General features: G+C 39.9%; 2 protein-coding genes and 1 non-coding gene across 3 annotated transcripts; all 3 read left to right on the plus strand.

Annotated features, from left to right (window-relative positions):
* The first annotated feature begins 261 nt into the window (after positions 1-261).
* LOC140361171 (heat shock cognate 70 kDa protein) lies at positions 262-3,692 on the plus strand. Its single transcript, XM_072446882.1, has 9 exons — positions 262-407; positions 965-1,174; positions 1,289-1,494; positions 1,567-1,719; positions 1,799-2,354; positions 2,428-2,630; positions 2,826-3,024; positions 3,099-3,331; positions 3,402-3,692. Exons 2-9 carry the CDS (start codon positions 970-972, stop codon positions 3,597-3,599), a joined length of 1,953 nt encoding a protein of 650 aa, XP_072302983.1. The 5' UTR covers positions 262-407; positions 965-969; the 3' UTR covers positions 3,600-3,692.
* Positions 2,665-2,757, plus strand: LOC140361287 (small nucleolar RNA SNORD14). Its single transcript, XR_011926966.1, has one exon. It is a non-coding gene; the product is annotated as a small nucleolar RNA SNORD14 (small nucleolar RNA).
* Positions 3,693-5,521: 1,829 nt separating the features above from the next.
* jhy (junctional cadherin complex regulator) lies at positions 5,522-19,302 on the plus strand. Its single transcript, XM_072445609.1, has 8 exons — positions 5,522-5,921; positions 8,203-8,779; positions 12,635-12,712; positions 13,440-13,831; positions 13,910-14,189; positions 17,815-17,900; positions 18,449-18,578; positions 19,093-19,302. Exons 1-8 carry the CDS (start codon positions 5,563-5,565, stop codon positions 19,300-19,302), a joined length of 2,112 nt encoding a protein of 703 aa, XP_072301710.1. The 5' UTR covers positions 5,522-5,562.
* The last annotated feature ends 2,314 nt before the right edge of the window (positions 19,303-21,616 follow it).

Genomic DNA, 21,616 nt, shown 5'->3' on the forward strand with positions numbered 1-21,616 from the left:
GAGTTGAACTTAATAAAATGATATTCCCCTATAACACATGCCTGGGTTTGTAGTCTATCCGTCTAATTTTACCGTCAATACAACAATTACAAAACAGATGATATGAACAAGAGTGCTGAGCAGCTGCGGGCTGTAAACCATGCTATGAGTGATTATGAAATTTCAACACAATCAAACAGGAAGTGTTTCCTACGATCAGGACATCACCAATGAACAGCGCCACCATTGGCCGAGAAGCGCAAAGGAGCATGTGAGCTGGAATCTGATTGGTCACTTTGCCGGTTATATATACAACAATCGGCGCCCCTCTATCCTTCCTTTCCCTTCACAAACCGGCAAGGACACAACATCGTCCCCTCTGCACCAAGATTCAACATCAAATTTATCTTCTGTAATACAAATATTGGGTCAGTATTTATCGAATTTTATTCTTATAGCTTTTTACCGTAACGTTTGCATTTATTTCAATATTACGGTTAAACTCGATTAAACCGTAAAAAAAAAACTTGATTGCAGGGCCTAGTCGCTCTTTCTCCGTATATTTAGGTTACTAGCTTATGTACCGGTTAAGGCTTGGTGATGAATGATATCTAAAGTGTATTTCACATGCTCATCGGTCGCTCACAATGATGATACATCCAAGATGCTAAGCCGCAGTACATGTGGTTAGCTAACAGAAGATGGGGGAGGGGCGTTCTGAGGCTGCGGAATGTTCTCGAACAATCAACCTCAGCTGCGCATGTGCGCTGCGAAGCGATTGTTCAACATTAACTTCTTCCTTGTTCCCCTTCTAATGAATGTATAAATATACACGCTAGTTGGACTGTTTCACTTCTGATTTTCGTAACCGCATTGTGTGTATGGTTGCTGCTTACAGAAGGGGACAAATTGCTGTTTTCTAATATGCTGCATACTATAGTAGTCAATTGAAATGCTACAAAATCTCTTTATTTTTTTGTTTTAGGAACCATGTCAAAGGGACCAGCAGTTGGCATTGATCTAGGGACCACATACTCCTGTGTGGGAGTCTTCCAGCATGGCAAAGTGGAAATTATTGCCAACGACCAGGGCAACAGGACCACACCCAGCTATGTGGCCTTCACCGACTCGGAGAGGCTGATCGGAGACGCAGCCAAGAACCAGGTTGCCATGAACCCCACAAACACAGTCTTCGGTAAGAATCGTTGACCTGAAGTTTAGACCTGCCATTTGTAGTTTCCACCAGAGGTTTATATTCCAAAGATGGTTTACAATGATATATTTGTATTAAGTAAACATTGCTTTGCAGATGCCAAACGTCTAATTGGCCGCAGATTTGATGACGCTGTAGTACAATCCGACATGAAGCACTGGCCATTTAATGTCATAAACGACAACACTCGCCCGAAGGTTCAAGTTGAGTACAAGGGTGAATCAAAGTCCTTCTACCCAGAGGAGGTCTCGTCAATGGTGCTGACTAAGATGAAGGAGATTGCTGAAGCCTACCTCGGAAAAGTAAATAGTCTAATGGTTAAAGTTGTGGAACTTCGGCAGATATTGTCACTGACACGTTGTCTTCCTTTTCAGAATGTCTCTAATGCTGTAATCACTGTACCTGCCTACTTCAATGACTCCCAGCGTCAGGCAACAAAGGACTCTGGCACCATCTCAGGCCTTAATGTCCTTCGTATCATCAATGAGCCAACTGCTGCAGCTATAGCTTATGGCCTGGACAAGAAGGTGGGTTTTCTCTTTGGATTAACTGTTGTAGTTCTACATGAGAGGAATGTATTTAAAAATACTCATGCTGAACTTTTAGGTGGGCGCTGAGAGAAACGTGCTCATCTTCGACCTTGGCGGTGGCACTTTCGATGTGTCCATCTTAACCATTGAAGATGGCATTTTTGAGGTCAAGTCCACTGCTGGTGACACTCACCTCGGTGGGGAAGATTTTGACAACCGCATGGTTAACCACTTTATTGCTGAATTCAAGCGCAAGTACAAGAAGGACATCAGCGACAACAAGAGGGCAGTGCGTCGTCTGCGCACGGCCTGCGAGAGGGCAAAGCGCACCCTGTCTTCCAGCACCCAAGCCAGTATTGAAATCGACTCCCTCTACGAAGGCGTGGACTTCTACACCTCCATCACAAGGGCCCGTTTCGAGGAGCTCAACGCTGACCTCTTCCGCGGAACCCTGGACCCAGTGGAGAAGTCCCTCCGTGACGCCAAGATGGACAAGGCGGCGATCCACGACATTGTGTTGGTCGGAGGCTCTACTCGTATCCCCAAGATCCAGAAACTGCTTCAGGACTTCTTCAACGGGAAGGAACTCAACAAAAGCATCAACCCAGATGAAGCTGTAGCTTATGGAGCAGGTAAGTTTAAAGATGACTCCATTCTGTGACTGACTAACCTGGGAGTGACTTAATGTGATCTTTGTGTTTGTAGCTGTCCAGGCTGCCATCCTCTGTGGGGACAAGTCCGAGAACGTCCAGGACCTTCTGCTCCTGGATGTCACCCCTCTGTCTCTAGGTATTGAGACCGCCGGTGGCGTCATGACCGTATTGATCAAGCGTAACACCACCATTCCTACCAAGCAGACCCAGACGTTTACCACGTACTCTGACAACCAGCCCGGAGTGCTCATTCAGGTGAGGCCTCCCTGAAAGATCCAGTATTTTAGTCTCGCTGTGATGACGTTTATTCCAGCCATTCGTAGTTTCCACCAGAGGTTGAAAGACCAAAGATGGCCACGACCTTCCTTGGATGTCTGAGCGAACAGCTCTGCACATGACGGAAGTAGAATTTTAGCAAATTTCATGACCTATTTGAATTCTGTTCAACAGGTTTACGAAGGTGAGCGTGCCATGACAAAGGACAACAATCTGTTGGGCAAGTTTGAGCTGACGGGCATCCCACCTGCTCCCAGAGGCGTCCCCCAGATCGAGGTGACGTTTGACATTGACGCCAACGGCATCATGAACGTCTCTGCGGCGGACAAGAGCACTGGAAAGGAGAATAAAATCACAATCACCAACGACAAGGGTACGTTTCTATTTAACTAAGATCAACCCTACAGCGTAGACGAGGCTGTGTCTAAAGTGTTTTGTTTTCAACAGGTCGTCTAAGCAAGGAAGACATCGAGCGCATGGTGCAGGAGGCTGAGCAATACAAGCAAGAAGATGACGTTCAACGTGACAAGGTGTCTTCAAAGAATGCACTGGAATCTTATGCATTCAATATGAAATCTACTGTGGAGGATGAGAAACTGGCCGGCAAGATCAGTGAAGAAGACAAACAGAAGATTATGGACAAGTGTAATGAGGTCATCAGCTGGCTGGACAAGAACCAGGTAAAGAACAACGTCACTATTTCACGTTTTGCACTGTGGACTTTCTTTAATTGTTTTCCCCCTCCAACAGACTGCTGAGAGGGATGAATATGAACATCAGCAGAAGGAGTTGGAGAAGGTGTGCAACCCTATTGTCACAAAGTTGTACCAGAGTGCTGGTGGCATGCCGGGTGGGATGCCAGAGGGCATGCCTGGAGGTTTCCCTGGAGCTGGTGGTGCTGCTCCAGGAGGTGGCTCCTCTGGCCCAACCATCGAGGAGGTCGACTAAACATTCCAATGGTTCTGCTACTACCTCCACTCTGCCTAAGACATTAACCCTCTTAAGGCTCAAGTGCAGTTTTAAGAGCGTATTTTTAAGGGTTCAGGGATCTTTTATTGTTCAAAACTTGTATTTGCACTTAAGTTGTTTCACTTGATGTAATTTACTGCTTTAGCAATAAAACATTTGACCCTTAAACTTGATTATGTTTTCTTATGCTGTCAAGTTTAGTGTTTAAGAACCGATCAAATATGATGACTCCATATACAAAAAAGTGATTCACAGCTGTGTCATTTTAAGATGCCTCCTGTGGCCTCTCCACACAGTATAGGTTGAAGTGTAGCTTTTATGATGCAATAAATCTATTGCATAGGTCAGTGAAGAGACTAAAGACTCCGTTTAGTGAAATTGGGACTGACCACTTGAACTCAAAAAAATGCAATTGTGGTAGAAGTCTTGAGGTGTCAGTTTGTTCTCCAATGTCAGATCTCGTCAGTCCTAATGTGGGACACTAATACCAGGGGTCAGGCAAGAGTCACTTCACTTAGTAAAGCGCGATGAATGCCTTGAAAAACTAATCTTTTGACCCAGAGAAAATATACAAGTTTCCAACTTTTAATATCTGTTTAAAAACAGTCCTGTGCAAAGGGATGTTTAAATGCATGAGAAGTTCTATTGAAACTGAATATGAAAGATTCCTCGAGGAACTTTAAACATTGTCCAACACACTATCAACAAAAGCAAAGACAAAGTATACAAATCAATGAAATGGCCATCTACCAGCATTATGCATGTACGTTATTGGGAAAGACTTAGTAGTTCCTGGAATTTGAGTGCCCTTAATGTATTTATTATGATAGTGATAATAGCGAAGTCTCCGAGGTGCACGCAAACGCCACATCTGCGTTCTTAGTTTCTATGGTTACATTGTTGGGAATCGGAAGGTAGGTTTCACATCCTCCTTTTTTCTGTGGTTCTGTTTTTGTTAACGTGTCTATAGTTTTGATAAGTAGCCAAATCAATCGATAGTAATAACTACATCTTGAAATGCGTTTATATGCAGTCTATGGGAAATTCTAATGGAATATTAATTATGCTTTCATAACGCTCGACCCATACTCCAAAAGCTAGCCTAACAACATGTGCAGCTTTCCCCCCACTTTTAATGATCTTAATAACGTTAAGAGACTCAGAAATGTCAGGAGAAAGCAGCACATTACGACAGCGCTAATCATTGTTAGCTCACGTAGCTCGGAGGTGGAACTTCTATAATCTTCATTTAAGCTTTTTTCAGCTCTAAAGAGAGAGTCGCTGGCATCAGTGACGGTGTCTTATCGTGAATCTGTTGGAATTGAGAAACTGTTGTTATTGTTGTGTACATAATTTTGTACTTTACATTTTTCTTTTATAATCATAATTTCATGATTTGTTAAATATTTACTATCACACTTTTAATCTGTAAAATCTCCCATTGCTAAATTTGTTTCACTTAAATGTTAATTTTAGGACTTTAACATTAGTTTCAGTGCCTCCCAAATTATCTTAAAACATTTGAGAGAACATTTAATTTAATTTAATTGGAGGATTTCCCTATTTGGCTCTAGAACATTGGTACAAAGATGTGATCATACTAGTTTGATTGAAATCTGTCTTTTGTTTCATACAATTACTACTACTAGTTATTGTTTATTTGTTGGGTAGTTTTAAGATATCAAAGTTAATACGACACTATCAAAAAAATCTGGTTTATTATTAATTTCCTTCAATCTTTTCACTTTAAAGGGTACCAACGTGGACTAAAAAGTAACTGTCTTCATACCTCGATTTTTACCAACTGAGATTTATTTTCACAATGAGATTTCATCCAAAGATGGATACATCTCTTCTTAAGTTCAAGTTTAATGTGATCTTGTGTGTTGCTTTTCCAGCAGTTACAGATGCAGGAAAAATCCTGCTATAGTCCAATGCCAGCATGGATAAAAGGCAAAGGAACATCCAGCTATGCTTGACAAAAGCACCTCATCAACAGCCTACGGGCCAAAGTTTTGAGTGGGACTGTGCAGAATCAGACACCGAGAGTCTGGCCCAGGAAAGGGTCTATCAACAGCAGCTGCAATTGAATATAAGCAACAGCTCTCAAGGAAAAACTGTGTGTTTGAACAAGAACGTTAACACCTCACACAAGACAGATGAAGATTCAGATGATGATGATGAAGATCTGTGGGTTTTTGACAGTTTACAAATGTCCAATTCCCAACATGTCATAAAAAGCCCTATCCTGCCACAGGGTCAAGATTCGGAGTATCAAGGAAATGAGGGACATGCAAACAGGTAGGTTGAGTTATTCAAATGTCACATTTTACTTCATGTGAAGTCATATTCACATTTAAATGTATGTAATGTTGGGTTGGATTGGATTAGATTAGCTATTATTAATTTACCGTTGTTTAATCACTTTTCTAAGCTCACTCACTACACTGTTAGTCCAGCAGATGGCAGTGACAGACTGGACATTCTTAACAGTTTTTGGTCACCATGTAGGCTTCAGATGGATAACCAAATGTATGAATAATTTTATTAGATACAGGCTAAAATAATGATTTTTATGCTTGTGTTTATGTCTGGCCATTGTAACAACTAAAAGCATATTAAATAAGCCAGTGGTTCTCAACCTTTTCTCAGCCCCATAATAACAATAATTTACATTTGCAACACCCAAACACATGAATAGGCTCCCGCAAAATGACAAAGGTGACTTATTTCTAATACTTTATTTTATTTTAAGGACATAGGCCTTGAAACAATAATGTGGGAGGCCAAAAATAAGAATCTACAGGACGCCTCTTTATTTATTATTTAGCAAACCCCGACCAGATTGAGAACCACTGAAATAAGCAATCGTAATGTTTAGGCATATTATGGGTCGGCTTCTTTGAGTTTGTTGAAAAGTGCTATATAAAACGTATTTAAGATTATTATTATTATACGTGGAGTAAAATAAACCTTCAACATGGTAGCTTCAAGTAAACATTTAGATTCAGGCCTTTAAATGGCTGCTGTGTTTTGTAAAAGTTCATTCTGTTTTCTATTTTCTGTTTAACATGAAATGGCCAAAACTCGTTTAGCAGGTGAACAAATACCACGGCCTAAATAAAAGGAAAAACTTGAAAGGAAGTTCTATTGTAATGTTCAAATTCACCTTCTTCAAAATGTCAGCTTTTATGGACGGGAAATTAGATTTTGTTTTGGCTCAGGTAACTCACAATAAGTGTCCCTCGTGAAGGCTCTTTTGAGGAGGGAAAGGTGGGTATCTATGGAGAGAACTCTGTCACATCTGTTTATTTGCACCCTTTTAGTTGTTTCCTCTCGCTTCCTTCAGACACGGATAGTCATTTCCCTTCAAAATAGAGAGGGGAAATTTTCCATTTTCCTGTCATTAACCCGTGTAAATTGATGCCCACCAAGTGTCGGTCTGCCTCTAAAGTACATTGTTTCATGAGAAAATGACCATGACATATTCTCACAAAAGGCTCTATTTCATAAAGCCAGACAGTGGACTCAATCCTATTCCCATCATCATGTTCTCATAGTCCTCTCTACTGCCTCCTCAAAGCGGGTAAGCCCTTTCACACAATGGCTGTCATTGCATAGTTTACAAACCCATTGGGCATTCTTCATTCAAGTGAAAGATTCCTATTTAGGATGCTCCATTCATCCTTTTGCACCATAATTTACAGATATCCAACTTGAAATATTGCTAACGGATGTTTGAGCAAAGACTGTAAGAGTATTTCTCATGTACTCATTCACTGGCACAATATAACACTGTTTTTCTATCCTTTGTATTTGTATCTCGGGCAAGAAATAAAAGAGTCTGTTGTATTGGCAGTGCCCAGCTGCATGTAGCCTGTAATGCATTCTACAACTTGTTTGAATGTAAGTCATTAGTGAGACATCCCTTACCCTTTTGGCCTCATAAGAAGTGAAGGGCCCTACACCTAGGCAACCCTCCCCCAACACACAACATCAGCGGCAGTAGAATTAGGCTCCCCTCGTCCTCCTGTGTAAGCACAACAAAGAGGCTCTCTGCTATTTATTTAATGAGATCTTTTCATCACCATCAGAAAGAGCATTTTAGCCTGCAATTTTCGGGCCATTTCATAAGCTGAAAATTGCCGTTTGTGAACCATTCCCCCGCTAGTAGCTCTCGAACACACTCTCATTAGTAAGCTCTGAGGTGAAAATACGAAAATTATCTGTAACTACAGCCTCGTAATCCCACTCATCTGTTTCAATTTTAAAAGTCTATGATACGGCACAATTCCCTTTGTTTAAAGGCCTCATCGTTGTAATCATGCTCTCATGCCTCTTGCTCCCGTTGACCTCCCGGCACAGGAGAATATTGTGTCAAGATGCGTTTACAGTTTCCTTTAGAAATGGAAATCTCATTAATGAGGATGTTTACTAACAATTAAATGTAATTTGACTAATTATGTAATTATACCTATGTGTGGATTTGGATTTGATATGTCCCATTTGCCTTGATTAAGTTAAACGGTGAACACTTTGAGTTGAATGACCTAATTGCAGTTGTCTATTTTTTTCATTGAAGCCAGGTGTTCCCAGATGATGCCTATTCACACCTGCACTATGGTGCCAGCCCAAAGATGATCTCAAAGGGAATTGGATGGTCCCAGGAGGGTCCACTTATCTCTGTTGACGAAGCTTTTCGAGTCACGGAAGAGAAACCTTGCACAAACCGAAAAGAAGGGCTTAAAAAAGAAGGATACAAGTTGATAACCAGCACAAGTCAGCGACTGGAGATGACGCCTCAAAACCTCAGCAATGATCAGCCATATCTTCTGCATCCACAATTTGGATGGAATAATGCAATATCTACACTTCCACCTCCTCAGTGCAACACCTGGCAGCTTAGACCATCCAAGGGAAACTATATCTCTGAAAACGCAAATAATAATGCTACATCAGAATTACCAGAGGAGCATATTTCACATACTCTAAACCTCACTGAAGTAAGACACGGACAACAAATGGACAAAATGGTATTAGGACGAAAAACACTGGAGGATATTGTGGAACGGAATAAGATGACATTGGGACGTAACACCACAAAATATGGGTCCTATGCAAGAGCACATGCACTAAGGGTTCCCCAAAACAGAGTGAAGGTATGTATTACTACAAGTATGTGTATCAATGCCCCCTCTTATGGTTGGGCCTGGCTAGTACTTGGGTCGGAGAGCGCTGGTGATACAGTGGAGCAACAGTGGCTCTAGTCTAGTGCAAACTGTTGTTACGTCCTTGGGCAAGACACGTCATCCACCTTGTAATCATGTGAGTGTGAGGGATTTGTGGTGGTGGGAGGGGAACGAATTGGCAGCCTTGCTTCTATCAATCCCAGGGCAGTAGTAGTTTACCACCACCGACTGTGGCGTGAATAGTGTCCTGTAAAGAGCCTGTGCAAATCAAATGTATAATATTATTAGATCTCCGCTCACATGCAATTCTGCCACAGGCTCCACCAAGATGCACCTTACATGAGTTTAGTAAACAAACGGCAACTAAGAGGGCCATTTCTTATAATTTCTTATTTACGTAATGTTTCTATACACAATATGCTTTTGTCACAATGCGATCACGATACATAAGGCCTGATCCAATATGTATTGCAATTCAGCTATATTGCAATTTGATTTTAACAAGTATTGAAAGACTTAATCCATATAAATCAAAAACAAAAACAATGTTGATTTGCATTATTGTTCACTATTATAAGGAACTGCAATGATTTGCCCTGAATTAATTTAAATAGAATGCACAAGTCAAGTTTCTAGAAGTTAGTAACTAAATGTAATATAAGATTTCTCGCTTTTTTGAATCAATCAGCACTTTGTCAGCTAACACATATTGATAGAATATGATAATATGATATAAAATCCTGTGAAAGTTAGTTTTACAAATAATCTAGTGTTTGGCAAATCAAAACCATGATATGATATATTACAAAGCCATATATTGTCCCAGCCCTACTAAAGATGTTAACATTATTGCACAGACTTGGTCAAATACTGGAGGAACTAACAACTAGCTCAAAACCATTTCCAAACCTAAAAAGATTTAGTTTAGTGTTCCTAATCTTCACCAGCCTATATGAATCTATTTACTGCTATATGTGATTGAACAAGAGATAGAATAGTATTTGATCCTGTAAAATAATAAACAATAGTGAGGGACATGTCAGTGGAGGTGCACTCTGATGGAGCCTGCAGCGGAGGTGGATTTACATGCAGAACCTTTTAGAAACGGGTCTTTGATTCAACACTTGCAGTTCAACTTCACTCTACTTTTCATGTATTTAGATGTTGCAGTAACAGAAGCAGACACCAGGAGCTGCTCTAGTGTTAGAAATGTAGGGTGACGTGAAGTTGCATTTCGTGTTTAGTAATGCTGTGAGATATTTGTAGTATCTTTGAATATTTTCTGAATATGTTTGACTACGCTGAATTTTACTGTAACTGAAAGTGCGCCGGAGTCAGAGATGTTTTTATGACAGAGTGAATTGTGTTGAAATGTTGATGATTTGATAAGCCATTCCAGAACCAATATAATATAAAATTTGACTCTTGGCCAGGACTCCCTTGGAAAAGAGATTTGTAATCTCAATACATTTTTTTTTTTTAGTTTGAATTTCAAATTGAATGTCATATTATATTTTGTGGTTGTCCCACCATGACATGCACAGTCTGCTGTTATATACACAAGCAAAATGTTATCCTTTTTTATTTTTATTTGTGCCGATCAGGCATCTGGCATGTTTCTGTGGTTTATTGTCATCATCAGAGCTACAAAAAGAATATTCAATGATGTATCTTCTGACCAAAGCTGGAAATTTAATTTTGTTGAGGAGGCTAGCTATTTTCATCTGCTTCTCCTCCACCATCTGAAAAGGCCATGTCTGGCAGTGCATCGCTTATTATGAGTTGATGTGTACAACAAGAACATCAGAGACGCATGGTTACCAAAAGGCTCTCAGATATCCCTGCACCTGGCACAGTGGCATAATTGGTTGTAAAGGTCCCCATTCCCCATTTGTTGGCCCACCAGGCTGTTGGCTGCTATAATACCTCCTAGCTTGTTCACCCATCTGAGCCCCAGCGTGCTACAATTTCTCGTATCATTGCCATTTACATAGTCAAGAGCTGTTATCTTTGTGCAATGTTTCTTCTCTCAGCCATTGTGTTTTTTTTCCCCATTTTGCTTCTGGGACCACTTATTAGTTTTCCATTGCCTTGTATCCTCGAAGGCGTGTCACACATAATGGGGGACAGAGAGTATGAAAAGGACACAAATCTGCAATGTGCACTTTACCATGTGCTGCGAAAATGGTCTAAAAAACAAACACAAACAAACAAAAAACGTTTTAGAGAAAAATGTAGGGGTATGCAGAACATTTGTTTGTTGTATAGGAGAAGATGAGAATTTAAACTAAACTGAATTGATGTGACCTATTGATTCTATGAACATTGCCCCAATACAATTCTTATTTAATGTTTACTGTTTGTGCACAAGTGTAACATTTCTTATTTCACTAATTATGCATTATGTATAAAACACACACGTCATAGCTTCTTACAGAGGCAAGGTTGGATAAACTGAAATTCTCCAAGTCAAAGACAACCCTTATAGTCATGATGGCCCCTGTTTTGCCTCCTTATCCATCTCCTTTTCAAAGATATAAATTGTATCCTTTTCCTCAATCAGCAGGGCTCCAGACAATCAAGTTGTTAGAGCCCTTTTACCCTTCCCTAATGTTGGGCTTTTGAAGAGAGAAGCCAAGTGAAAGCGACTTGTTGTGGTAATTAGACTTGTTATTAAATGTACATAACTTCTTAATACAGCAAATGTTTAGCTGGGCCAAGTCGCAGAGCAGCGGTCGCGATGATTGGCTTGGTCTTCCTTTGATAAAGACAGAAGTAGCAGATCAATCTTGCGCTATTGCACTCAGCCCCTCCGAGTCCCTTCTTCTCTCGCATGGCCCTCACTTCAAAGCTAGGGAGAACATAATGTACAATCTTTTAATAGCTTTAGACCAAAGCTTCTGGGGAGCTCTCTTCCACTGTATACCCTGCCTCAGTCTAAACACCTAATCAAGATTACCTGGGCTGGCCACAATAGCAGCTAAATGCAATTCAAGAATCCGTAGCCCCTTTGAAGTCTTCACTGGGAAAAGCAGATGTTTCCTGGGTACAGGAGGTAATACAGCGAGCCACAATTGCCAGACTTTGTTGTGATATGGTTGCTGAGAAGCAATTACGGGCCCCCCAATTTGCCAGGGAAGATATTACACTGCTTATCATGCTTGAAATGCAATATCTGGCTTGATCATTTGCTCCAACTGATTGGGATTTTTATAATGGGTGATAAAGGGCGACGGTGTGGGCTATTGGGTGGAGGTGAAAGGCTGATGTCTGCTTATCACAGACTCGGACACTGGCCCTTGATCTCGCAGCTTGTGTCTCATTGTTGTTAACACTGACTTAGACAATCGTCATACCGCTATAGGGTCTAAAACACATTTTCAAAAATGTCCTGACACTTGAGAATCCTGAGAATAATGCACGTGTATGTCGCCTATTATGAACCAGTTTATTGATAGATTTGTAACAATTGGATACACTCATTCCTGACCTTCACCCATACACGCTCACAGTATTAGTGGCATTCAGTGAAAAGTCTCCATTTAGTCAATATCATTGATCCACTCAGATGGTCCTCTTCCACCGAAGGGGGTCTTGAAGTTGACTAAATGATTTTCATTAGAGCATTAACACAATGTATTTCATTGCTGTAAACTGGTGCATTAGAAACCACTGGAGTTGCAGCCGACAATGTGAAATATGTTTGTAGAAAGAAATACGACACATACTTGTCATACTGAAATATGAAAAAATATGTGGAGGTGGTTTTTGAAATGTGTTGCATGCATGTGTTTTATTTTTTTAATTACATTTCTATTTTTATAGGCTCAGCAAGCTCCAAAAGAAACCCTCAGCTCAGAAATTCAAAGCAAAATTCAGCTGCAAAACACACAGCAGGTACAGGTAAGTTCCAAAATCAATAGAGTTCAATAAAAAGCTTGAGTTTGTATTAAAGACCTGTTAATTCTATCAAAGTGTTGCAACAGTGGGTGGCATAAAAGACAAAAACATGAGGGAAGCCAACGATAGAAAGACATTATTGTATAAAGCACTTGAACAGCCGCCGTAACGCTTCCACACAGAGTCGTGTAAATGTCCCCTGTGGAATGGGCCGAGCATGTGTGCTAAATCAGCAGCATTGCATGCGCACTCGCACAGCTCCTGACACATAATTTGGTACGATGATGCAGAGGCGACGATGGGTCTGCTGGTCCAGAGAAAGATTTGGGCTTCACTTACAGTTCATTCTTGTGTCTGTGCTCTGAAAACTTGTTAATCACGTATGAGCTACTAATATAGCATAAATATTGGTTTCTGTTTGTCCAATTACGTACAATTGAAATGTAGCAAAATATCAAAATACTAATAAGCCTTTGTTTTGACATTACATTACTATTAAAGCATCACAAAAATGGTGTATCATCCGGCTATTATAGATTAGAAATGCAACCTTTTCTAAAAGTATATGTGTGCGGGTGTTTGTGTGTGCAGTATGGCATGCACAATTGATTTTTCAAGGTAACAGCACAATAAATGGAAATTCTAAATTGTGTAAGCAGTGGGATAATACTTGCTAGAATTGTTATTTTAGAAGCAGATTATAATCCGCCTAATTGTTCTCTAACCTCAGGTCAGTCAGATAAAAAAGGGAAAGAAAGCTGAGCGGAAAGAAGACTTAAATCCAGCTGAACCGAAGCAGCCCCTTGCCCCAGGGGTCAAAGCCGAGCCAGGAGACAGTCTGAGCTCCCATTTAACAAAGGCAGCTGTAAAAAGCCTCAACAACCCAAGTTCATCCCAGCCTCTGTCTCCTGCCATCCACCTCAACATCAACCTGAACACTGCAACACATCTTTCTCTGTTAACCACACAGCAACGACACAAGTCCATCATCAAAGTCTCCTGTCATGGGACATCACGTACACAACAAACACGTCAACAAAATCCCACCGTGGTTTATCAGGATGGTCTTCATACAGACTTAAACCAAGGGGACCCGGAGAACATCCCTGGACAGTGGCAACGGTAAAGCACTCATCTAGAGTCATTAAAGACTCCTGAAATGAAGTAACTGATAATAAGTTCTGTTCTTGGTGATTTCAGACTGGCCACATTGAAAAAACAGTTACTCTTTGAGGAAGTAGACCAGAGGGAAAGTCTTACTGAAGTCCAAACTGCTCAGATTGTACCTCAGCTCTCAGATACACCCTCCAGCACACCCCAAAGGTCCACTTCCTACAAAGTGCTGCCCCCTATAGGCCAGCCGGGATCAGAGCGGGAAGCTGAGTTAAGTCCCACACAGGCTGGCCAAAGAAGAGTATCTGATGGTTACCTCGTGCAGATGGAGAGAAAGAAGCTCTTGAGAACAAGGCCTGCTTATAAGGTTGGTGACCGTTTGTCCTCTTTGCATTGTACACTTTAACCAGAATGTATTGTGGATATTACTCCTAAAATGTTTTCTCTAATCCTCATGAATTTTAAATTGTTTCTGCAGGGTTCAACGTGCACAATAGTCTTTTAACAATTTGTAAATGTTAGTTGGAAAAACACATTATGCAGTTTCCCCACACAAAAGTGCCACGTGAATTCCTAAATTGAATGGGATACCGCATTAATCCTTACATACAAGAGGTTACACAAATAAATGCCCCTTTGAAGTCCCAAATAATCCCTTGAGCTGTCTCCATACAGGCCTGCTTAATCCACGGGGAGTGTTCTAGTGGCTAAGGGCACAAAACATCAGCCTAATTGTCTCGCTCCACTAAGATACACTTAATTGGTATAAGATGACTCTATGGAGCGCAGAGCTGGGGCCTCTGAAAAGCCACGTGAAGATGTGTTTAGAGATAAGGTGATTAGACAAGAGTATGTGCAGAACGGCCTCACTAAAGATGGCAATTTGCATTCGTTTATTTCCCTGCTGTTGTTTCTTACCTTCATCACTGGCTTGTTAGCGTCAACAGCGCAGGTGTGGTCACAATGTGTACATTGTGTTTTTACATCTTTGAGGTTTTGCCAACTTTCTGTTCAATTGTAAAGCGACTGGACATGAGAAGTGACACACACAGATGCAGCTTTTTGTAGCTTTAATGGGCTCGTTTTTAACCTTTCTACAACTGATGTGAGACCTTAACCTGCACTATGTGTAAGATTTTGTGTACAGAATGTAAATTTGTATTTTATTTTATTTATTTGAATTAAGATAAGATAAGATATTCCTTTATTGTCCACACATGGGGAAATGTAATTGTTGCAACGCAGGTAGATACAGAGGAAAAGGACAGATAACTTATAGGAAGTTTAAAAAACACTTAATAGAAGAACTCATATAAACAAAACTCTTATAAACAAAAACTCCTATAAACAAAACCTCTCATTTCCTAATAAGCAATGGAGGGGAAAAATAAAGATAAAATAAAATGAAAAGTGACGGTGTATACATCATTAACCTGAAGAAGACCTGGGAGAAGCTTCTGCTTGCCGCCAGAGCCATTGTTGTCAGATTGTTAGATAATACTAATAATAATGGTAAAATAAACAGTGCATATTAATGTGTCATTAACAGCTTCAACATAAATGTTTTCTTAGTTAGCACAGTAGCTACATTTCATCCGTTGTCTTGAGGCAAGTAAAAAAAAACACACACACACTAAAACATTCACACAACTTAACATTACAAGACATTACAGTTTGTTTCCAACCCAACAGTTTTGAAGGTTGAGCACGTGTCAGTTTCATTTTGTGCCTCTGATAGACACCACCACAACTCAGTCCTTTTTTTACTCATAAAATCCTTTAAGGGGGAGCGGCAAGATCGTTTAGAACTTTAAAAATGAGACCGGCATCCAGAAACAGCCGACAACTTTCAAAATCCAATCCAAATTTCTTACCCTGAAGTTTGCTTGGTCTCATGATAAGCAACTAAGTGCAACTGTGTGATGATAGTTAGTGGTGATCACGTGCTAAAGGCTCTGTCCATACGATATGCCCCACAATGCATTTGAGCACTGAAGCGCGAGTGTCGAATGCTACAGTATATGTGAATGTAGTGTAACCACAGAGACTAATTGCTTTCATGTTTCTCTATGTAAGCCACATGAAGATCGATTTAACAGAACAATGGCGGAAAACCGGAAGCCGTGATTATGTGCTTAGGTCTCTGTGTCCACTGGAGCCTTCACATAGTCCTCCTGTAGAGCCCACCAGGCCCCCACTCTAGCTTCCATCTCTCCCACCATGTCAGCATCATGTCTGACCAGATTACAGACCGGCTTTGAAAGGTCGGCTCACCGCGCTGGCCTCAGAGCAGATAACTCGTAGGCTTGAAAAGAAAAGGTGCCCTGTTGTTGCGTCTACGTCCAAGCACTAATTCTGAGAACAACTTAGGATCAATCAAATCCTGCTTTACCAAACAATACCGGCGCATTCTGCAGTAAGTTGCTTATTTTGGCCTGGGTCAGCCTGTGTTCACATTATCACCAACGAAATCAAATATTTTTTAGAGCTCATGGTGAATGACTGTAAGAAAATCAATCAATTCTCTTTTGTCTTTTAGTCCATATACATCAGTCAGTTTATTGATAGCACATACTGTATCCTTTATGCTAATTTTACCCTCTATTTATTGTTTTATTGCTCAGAGTTCATTAACTGTACAATGTATACTACAGTATACTATACCCATTAACCAGCAGGTCTTCAGCGCTCTCTTTAAATTATTATTTTCCTTTTGTGAAATGTTCATGTCAAGAGCTCTTTGAGGTCAGCCTAACCCTATTCAACCCTGTTCAACCCTATAATATCAGAAATGTTCCCCTCTTATGAGTCAGATCAGCAAGAAAGATGACAAAACATAGTAAAACAAGCGTTTTGTACATTCTCTCTACAACAGTAAGTTGTAAGTAAAAACGCAGTAACTAAGTATTTTATCTAAATTGAGGTAAAACCAAAACCCTGCTTCAAATGACTTATTGTCAATGAATTATTTTTGATAACGTTGTATGGCACAACTCTGGCTTGACTCTGTACCAATATCAAGAAATCTTCAAGTTAAAATGATAACTACGGTACAAGTTCTTCGTTGATACAAAGGGAAAGCGCAGTAACTACAGCTCGAGATGTTCTAACTGACACAGATACTGCACTTTTCTGTTGTTTTACTGAGAGTTTTGCACAACTCACAGATACTGCTAAATGTGTTATGTTACTTGAAACGTTAAAAAGAATCATAATTTAACACTCTTAAAATACTTAATGGTTTTGGCTTTAAAAATTATTGACCGTATTTTAAGGACACGTGGAGAAAAAGTCTGATCGTTTCTGACGTTGTTATTTGCTAAATAATAGTTCATAAATACACAATCATTAGTGCACCTTTGCCAATGAAGGACTTTAAAGCCATATATTCTCAGTTTAACACTGTTTAATACTGTACCAGTATATAAGTTTAAAATTACTTGAATTCAGCATATTAGTTTGTTTTATGTCTGTTTTTGTTGTTTTATGTTTAAAAAATAAATAGTTACAAAAACTAAAAAGTGCTGCATGGATGGACCTAGATGATTTTACTTGTTTAAAAGTGTTTCTGACTTATTATAATTCTTCATATTTCATACCAAACCAAATAGTTTGCCAATGGGTTAAACATATTTAGTTACTTCATGGGTCAAATTATTTTCTTATTTCAAGGCTTTTTTTCAAACTCTTGTAACTAGTCTACATCACATAAGCCATTAAATCTCTTCTGGTCAAAACAACTAAATTGTATTAATATTCTAAATTTAGGTCATTTCAAGCAACATATCCAATGTTTGCAGTGAACAGAGAGTGCAGCTAGTGCATATTGACTTTGTAGGGCAGAACAGTTTTAGGAGCTGTTTAAACTAAACCTACTTAATATTTTGAATCATTTGGAATTAAAAAAAACATGAACTCTGGTTAGAATTATGTTAACGAATACAGTTTCACCCACGTCTGCAAACTACAGTCTTTGTATTTCCTCTTTATAGGCCTACAGCTTGAAAGATTACAGACAGTTGAAGCCTGATGTCACTCTTCAAGGCCTCGGACCAGACTACTCTGCTGTGGAGAAAATAGTAAGGAATCATCTGTAACATCACAATCGATAACATTATGCAATTTAGCCAATGTTACAATATTTAGGCCATGGAATCGGATGCTTTACTGACCTTCTAAAACACTGTGTCGTGTTGTGTAGCGCTGACCCTCTTTCATTTGTCTGAGTTCACAATTTAAAGGCTCCCATGCTGCGACACAGATAAAATTACATTTACAAAGCAAATGAGAGCCCCCCCTAAGAAGTTAAGTGCTCTTTGTGCTTTGATATATCTTTTGTTAATCTGCAGTTTGTAAAAAGTGAGCATGTTTGGCCAATTTGCAGTAAATTGAGCCCTGTGCATCTTCAGGGCCAAGCCTATTAGCGAATGATATGTGTTAATGTTGAAAACCCCTTGAATTGATGGCTGTGTTTGGTTTTTGTTGCGCTCACTTGAGAGGTTGTGCCGGGCGTGCGCACAATAAGCAAGGGCCTTAAGGGAGAAATGGCTCGGTTAATTAAAACCCCTTTCATAATCGGCTTCTGTCTCTTCTTTCCATGCCTCCCTCCCTCTGTTACCATCAACATGCTGAGAAAATGAGACGACAGAAGCTGTATTCAAATGTGATCCGCGAGCAGAACAAAAAGACAAGTAGGATTCCCTGTCTCCCAGCCAAGGATCCGGACACCAACGACAAGAAAGTTCCCAGAATAAAGGTGTGTGTTCACAAGATTGCAAGTAACACAATAATAGATGTTGTTAAGCAAGAACAATCAGCAAGTGGCAGTGGATTTGTCAAAGACGTACAGCCACAAAAGAATACCTGTCGCATTTTACTTACTTACTTTACTTAACGTCTCTATATATGCATTCTTGCTAATACATCAGATTTATTTGAATTCTGGACATACGTAGCCCCTTATTTTTCATAAAATCGTGAACATCTGATCTAAATTGACAGAGCAAATACCTCATTTTCTTATTTTACTTTAAGAAACTAGTTTGCTATGAAATTGTAAATATGACAATAAACGTTTGTGCCATTACTTCCAGACTATAAATAAGGAAATAAGAGAAACTAATTAACTGCTTGATAAATAAGATGTCTTGGGTACTACTTAAACTCTCACTGACCTCAATATATCGATAGCATAATGACTTTAAAAAAAAACTGCAGTATGCCAATGACGCATGGTGCGATTCATTCAGCATTCATTGTGTGTTTTGCAGGCTTTGGAGTACGCTAAAACCATTGCCAAACCCCTTGTACCAGTCCAGTCCAAAATGAGAGACAAACGAGAGGTGAATCAGACTGAAGACGTCACTGAGCGCGCTCCCCGTGTGGAGGGACTGGACCTTTCCCAGCTGACCGCTCTGGAACGCCTCAGGAAGAGACACGAAGCAGAGAAACAGGCCATGGCAATGTTACATGCGCTCTGACAAAAAGGTGTCGTTTTTGTACATCCCATGACGTGTCTTTGCAAGTGAAAATGAAATCACAATATTTCACAGGCCGAAAACACTGACCTAATTCACAAGTGTGGCTCGGTTTGTGTGGAAAACTTAATTTATGGATGTGCAATGAATAGTTAGAGAAGCCACACACTGAATAATGTCCAATCTTTATCACAAAGCACTTACATTGTACGCTTTGCAAAAGTCTTCTCTGTTGTTAATCTGACTTCTTGAACCGTTCACCTATTGTTTTTCTACCATGAATATAATTTACTGCTGACAATATTGCAAAAATAATGTGAGGCAAATATTCATTACATTGTTGAAGGCTCTTTCTAATGCCATTTGTATAGACTGTTGTATCTGCTCCTCGGTCTTTGTTGTAAATGGACATTGGAGTTGTGTATTTGGATGTTTTATTGACAGAGAACTCGTACTCAGATGGGAAATTACACTGTGAAGGCCACCTGATGTGTCTGTCCTGTCCTACTTAATGTGTCCGCGCTTTAAGTGGTAACTCCACCCTGACACAAAATGCTCTCGAGCCGCTCATTTCACTAATAGAACCCTCAGATCATTATCAAAGCACTATTTATCTCTGTACAATATTTTAATTAGATTATAGTCTCTATTTAACCCATCATGGATTCTTTGAAGCTGTATGTTTTTAGTGTTAAGTCCTCAGATGCGCCATTGGAAACAAATGACGGAGCCCTTTCTGATTTAATGAGGCGCTCTGCCTGTCCAGACTCGGTCTCTTTGCATCTCTCTCTCTGCTCCCACCTACTTGTTTTTGCCATTGAAATCCAGTTAATTGAAGGGGTCTTTCAGGGCTGTACATGAAGGGGACAAATTAGCATCCCTTTTTGCCCATTGGGAAGCGAAGGCAGACAGACAGGGACGCTTTGATGTGAGAAGGACGCTTTCAGTAGGCGGCAGGCTTCCTGAAAATGAGCTGATGGCCCTGCTATTAGGCCCAAATGCAGATGCGTCCATGTGTTGCAAAACGCTTAATCTTTTAATTGATCACCTTCTGCATGGTCTGCTCCAAACGTTTCCCCCCTCCCTCCCCCCATGCACTCCCTTCTAATCAGCATCGCATTTTGAAGATGAGATAAATTGCTTTTCAAAAGACAGGAGCGCAATACAAAGTGAAGAAACAGGAGGGCGCGTTGTTGTGCAAATGAGTGAGGAATTTAAAAGGGCCTGAGCTATTAAGTATTTATTTTATTTGTTCTACGAAGCCATCATAATAAATTAGGGGATATTATTAGTTTGCGGCACACATTTAATGTTCAGAGAAACGTTATATTCTGACTCTATTCTTATACTTTGTAAAGTTTAATGCAGGAATTATTATTATTATTATTACCTTTAAATATTTTCTTATAATACAATTTGTTGTTAAATCATTTGGAATTTGTAAATAAAATAACTACAATTGTGAATATCTGTTTGTTCATTATTTTTGAATCAATCATGTTGAGCCACTTGTTGTCATAAAATTAGAAAATAACCAGCATGTTTTTTGCTTATTTACGCGCCGTCTCCTTAACAACAGGGACGTGGTGGCTCAGCACACACAGCATGGCACTGGAGAAGAGTGTTGCAAACAGCCCCAGGTTTAGTCCCGCGCCGGATAGTGCGCAGCTGACGGGGATTCCGCGCTGTCATTGTCGGGCTTGTGTTGCTCCGGTGTTGGCTCAGCGCACAGCGGGCTCCAGTCCGGGCAGGACGCCAGCAGCGCGCGCGCCGCGTCCCATTCACGGCTCTGCGCCTGGCTGCACGCGCACACTGCTCCTAATGCACTTGTTACTGCAGCTACTAGACGTGACTGCCTTTTTAACTCAGTGGAGGAGAAAAAAGAAGCTTGTGCCATTGCGCATAAAGTCTAACTGAGTGGAACTTGCAAAATAAATATAGAAGTGTAATCAAACATTTGTAATACTGTACTATATTTATATATTGTATTTACAGCTCAGAGCATGATCAGATTATGAAAAGATGATTATAGTCTGTCGCGGTATAGACAATTAGAATTAACATAAAACTGAAATCAAGTAACATGAGACTGTGTAAAAGTGCAAATAATGGGGCACATGCATTTATATTACAAAGCCAACAGTCGTGATTTGTATACAAATGTAATAATAATAATATGTTATTAACAATAATGATAACAACAATAATAATAATAATAATAATAATAATAATAATAATAATATAATAATAATAATAATAATAATGATAACATAATCATAATAATACAATTTAGTGATCTAAAATATGTTTAAAAAAT

Source organism: Eucyclogobius newberryi, unplaced genomic scaffold, assembly GCF_026437365.1.
Source record: "Eucyclogobius newberryi isolate DKJ021-1_F unplaced genomic scaffold, fEucNew1.0.hap1 SCAF_15, whole genome shotgun sequence".
NCBI classification, from domain to species: Eukaryota; Metazoa; Chordata; class Actinopteri; order Gobiiformes; family Gobiidae; genus Eucyclogobius; species Eucyclogobius newberryi.

What these genes read in the sequence shown, in the direction of transcription:
- LOC140361171 (XM_072446882.1), top strand. Translation starts at nt 970, where the DNA reads ATGTCAAAGGGACCAGCAGTTGGCATTGATCTAGGGACCACATACTCC. An exon ending in CTGAAGCCTACCTCGGAAAA is followed by an intron (nt 1,495 to 1,566) that starts GTAAATAGTCTA and finishes CTTCCTTTTCAG; the next exon opens with AATGTCTCTAATGCTGTAAT. An exon ending in AGCCCGGAGTGCTCATTCAG is followed by an intron (nt 2,631 to 2,825) that starts GTGAGGCCTCCC and finishes TCTGTTCAACAG; the next exon opens with GTTTACGAAGGTGAGCGTGC.
- jhy (XM_072445609.1), top strand. Translation starts at nt 5,563, where the DNA reads ATGGATAAAAGGCAAAGGAACATCCAGCTATGCTTGACAAAAGCACCT. An exon ending in AATGAGGGACATGCAAACAG is followed by an intron (nt 5,922 to 8,202) that starts GTAGGTTGAGTT and finishes TTTTCATTGAAG; the next exon opens with CCAGGTGTTCCCAGATGATG. An exon ending in TTCCCCAAAACAGAGTGAAG is followed by an intron (nt 8,780 to 12,634) that starts GTATGTATTACT and finishes CTATTTTTATAG; the next exon opens with GCTCAGCAAGCTCCAAAAGA.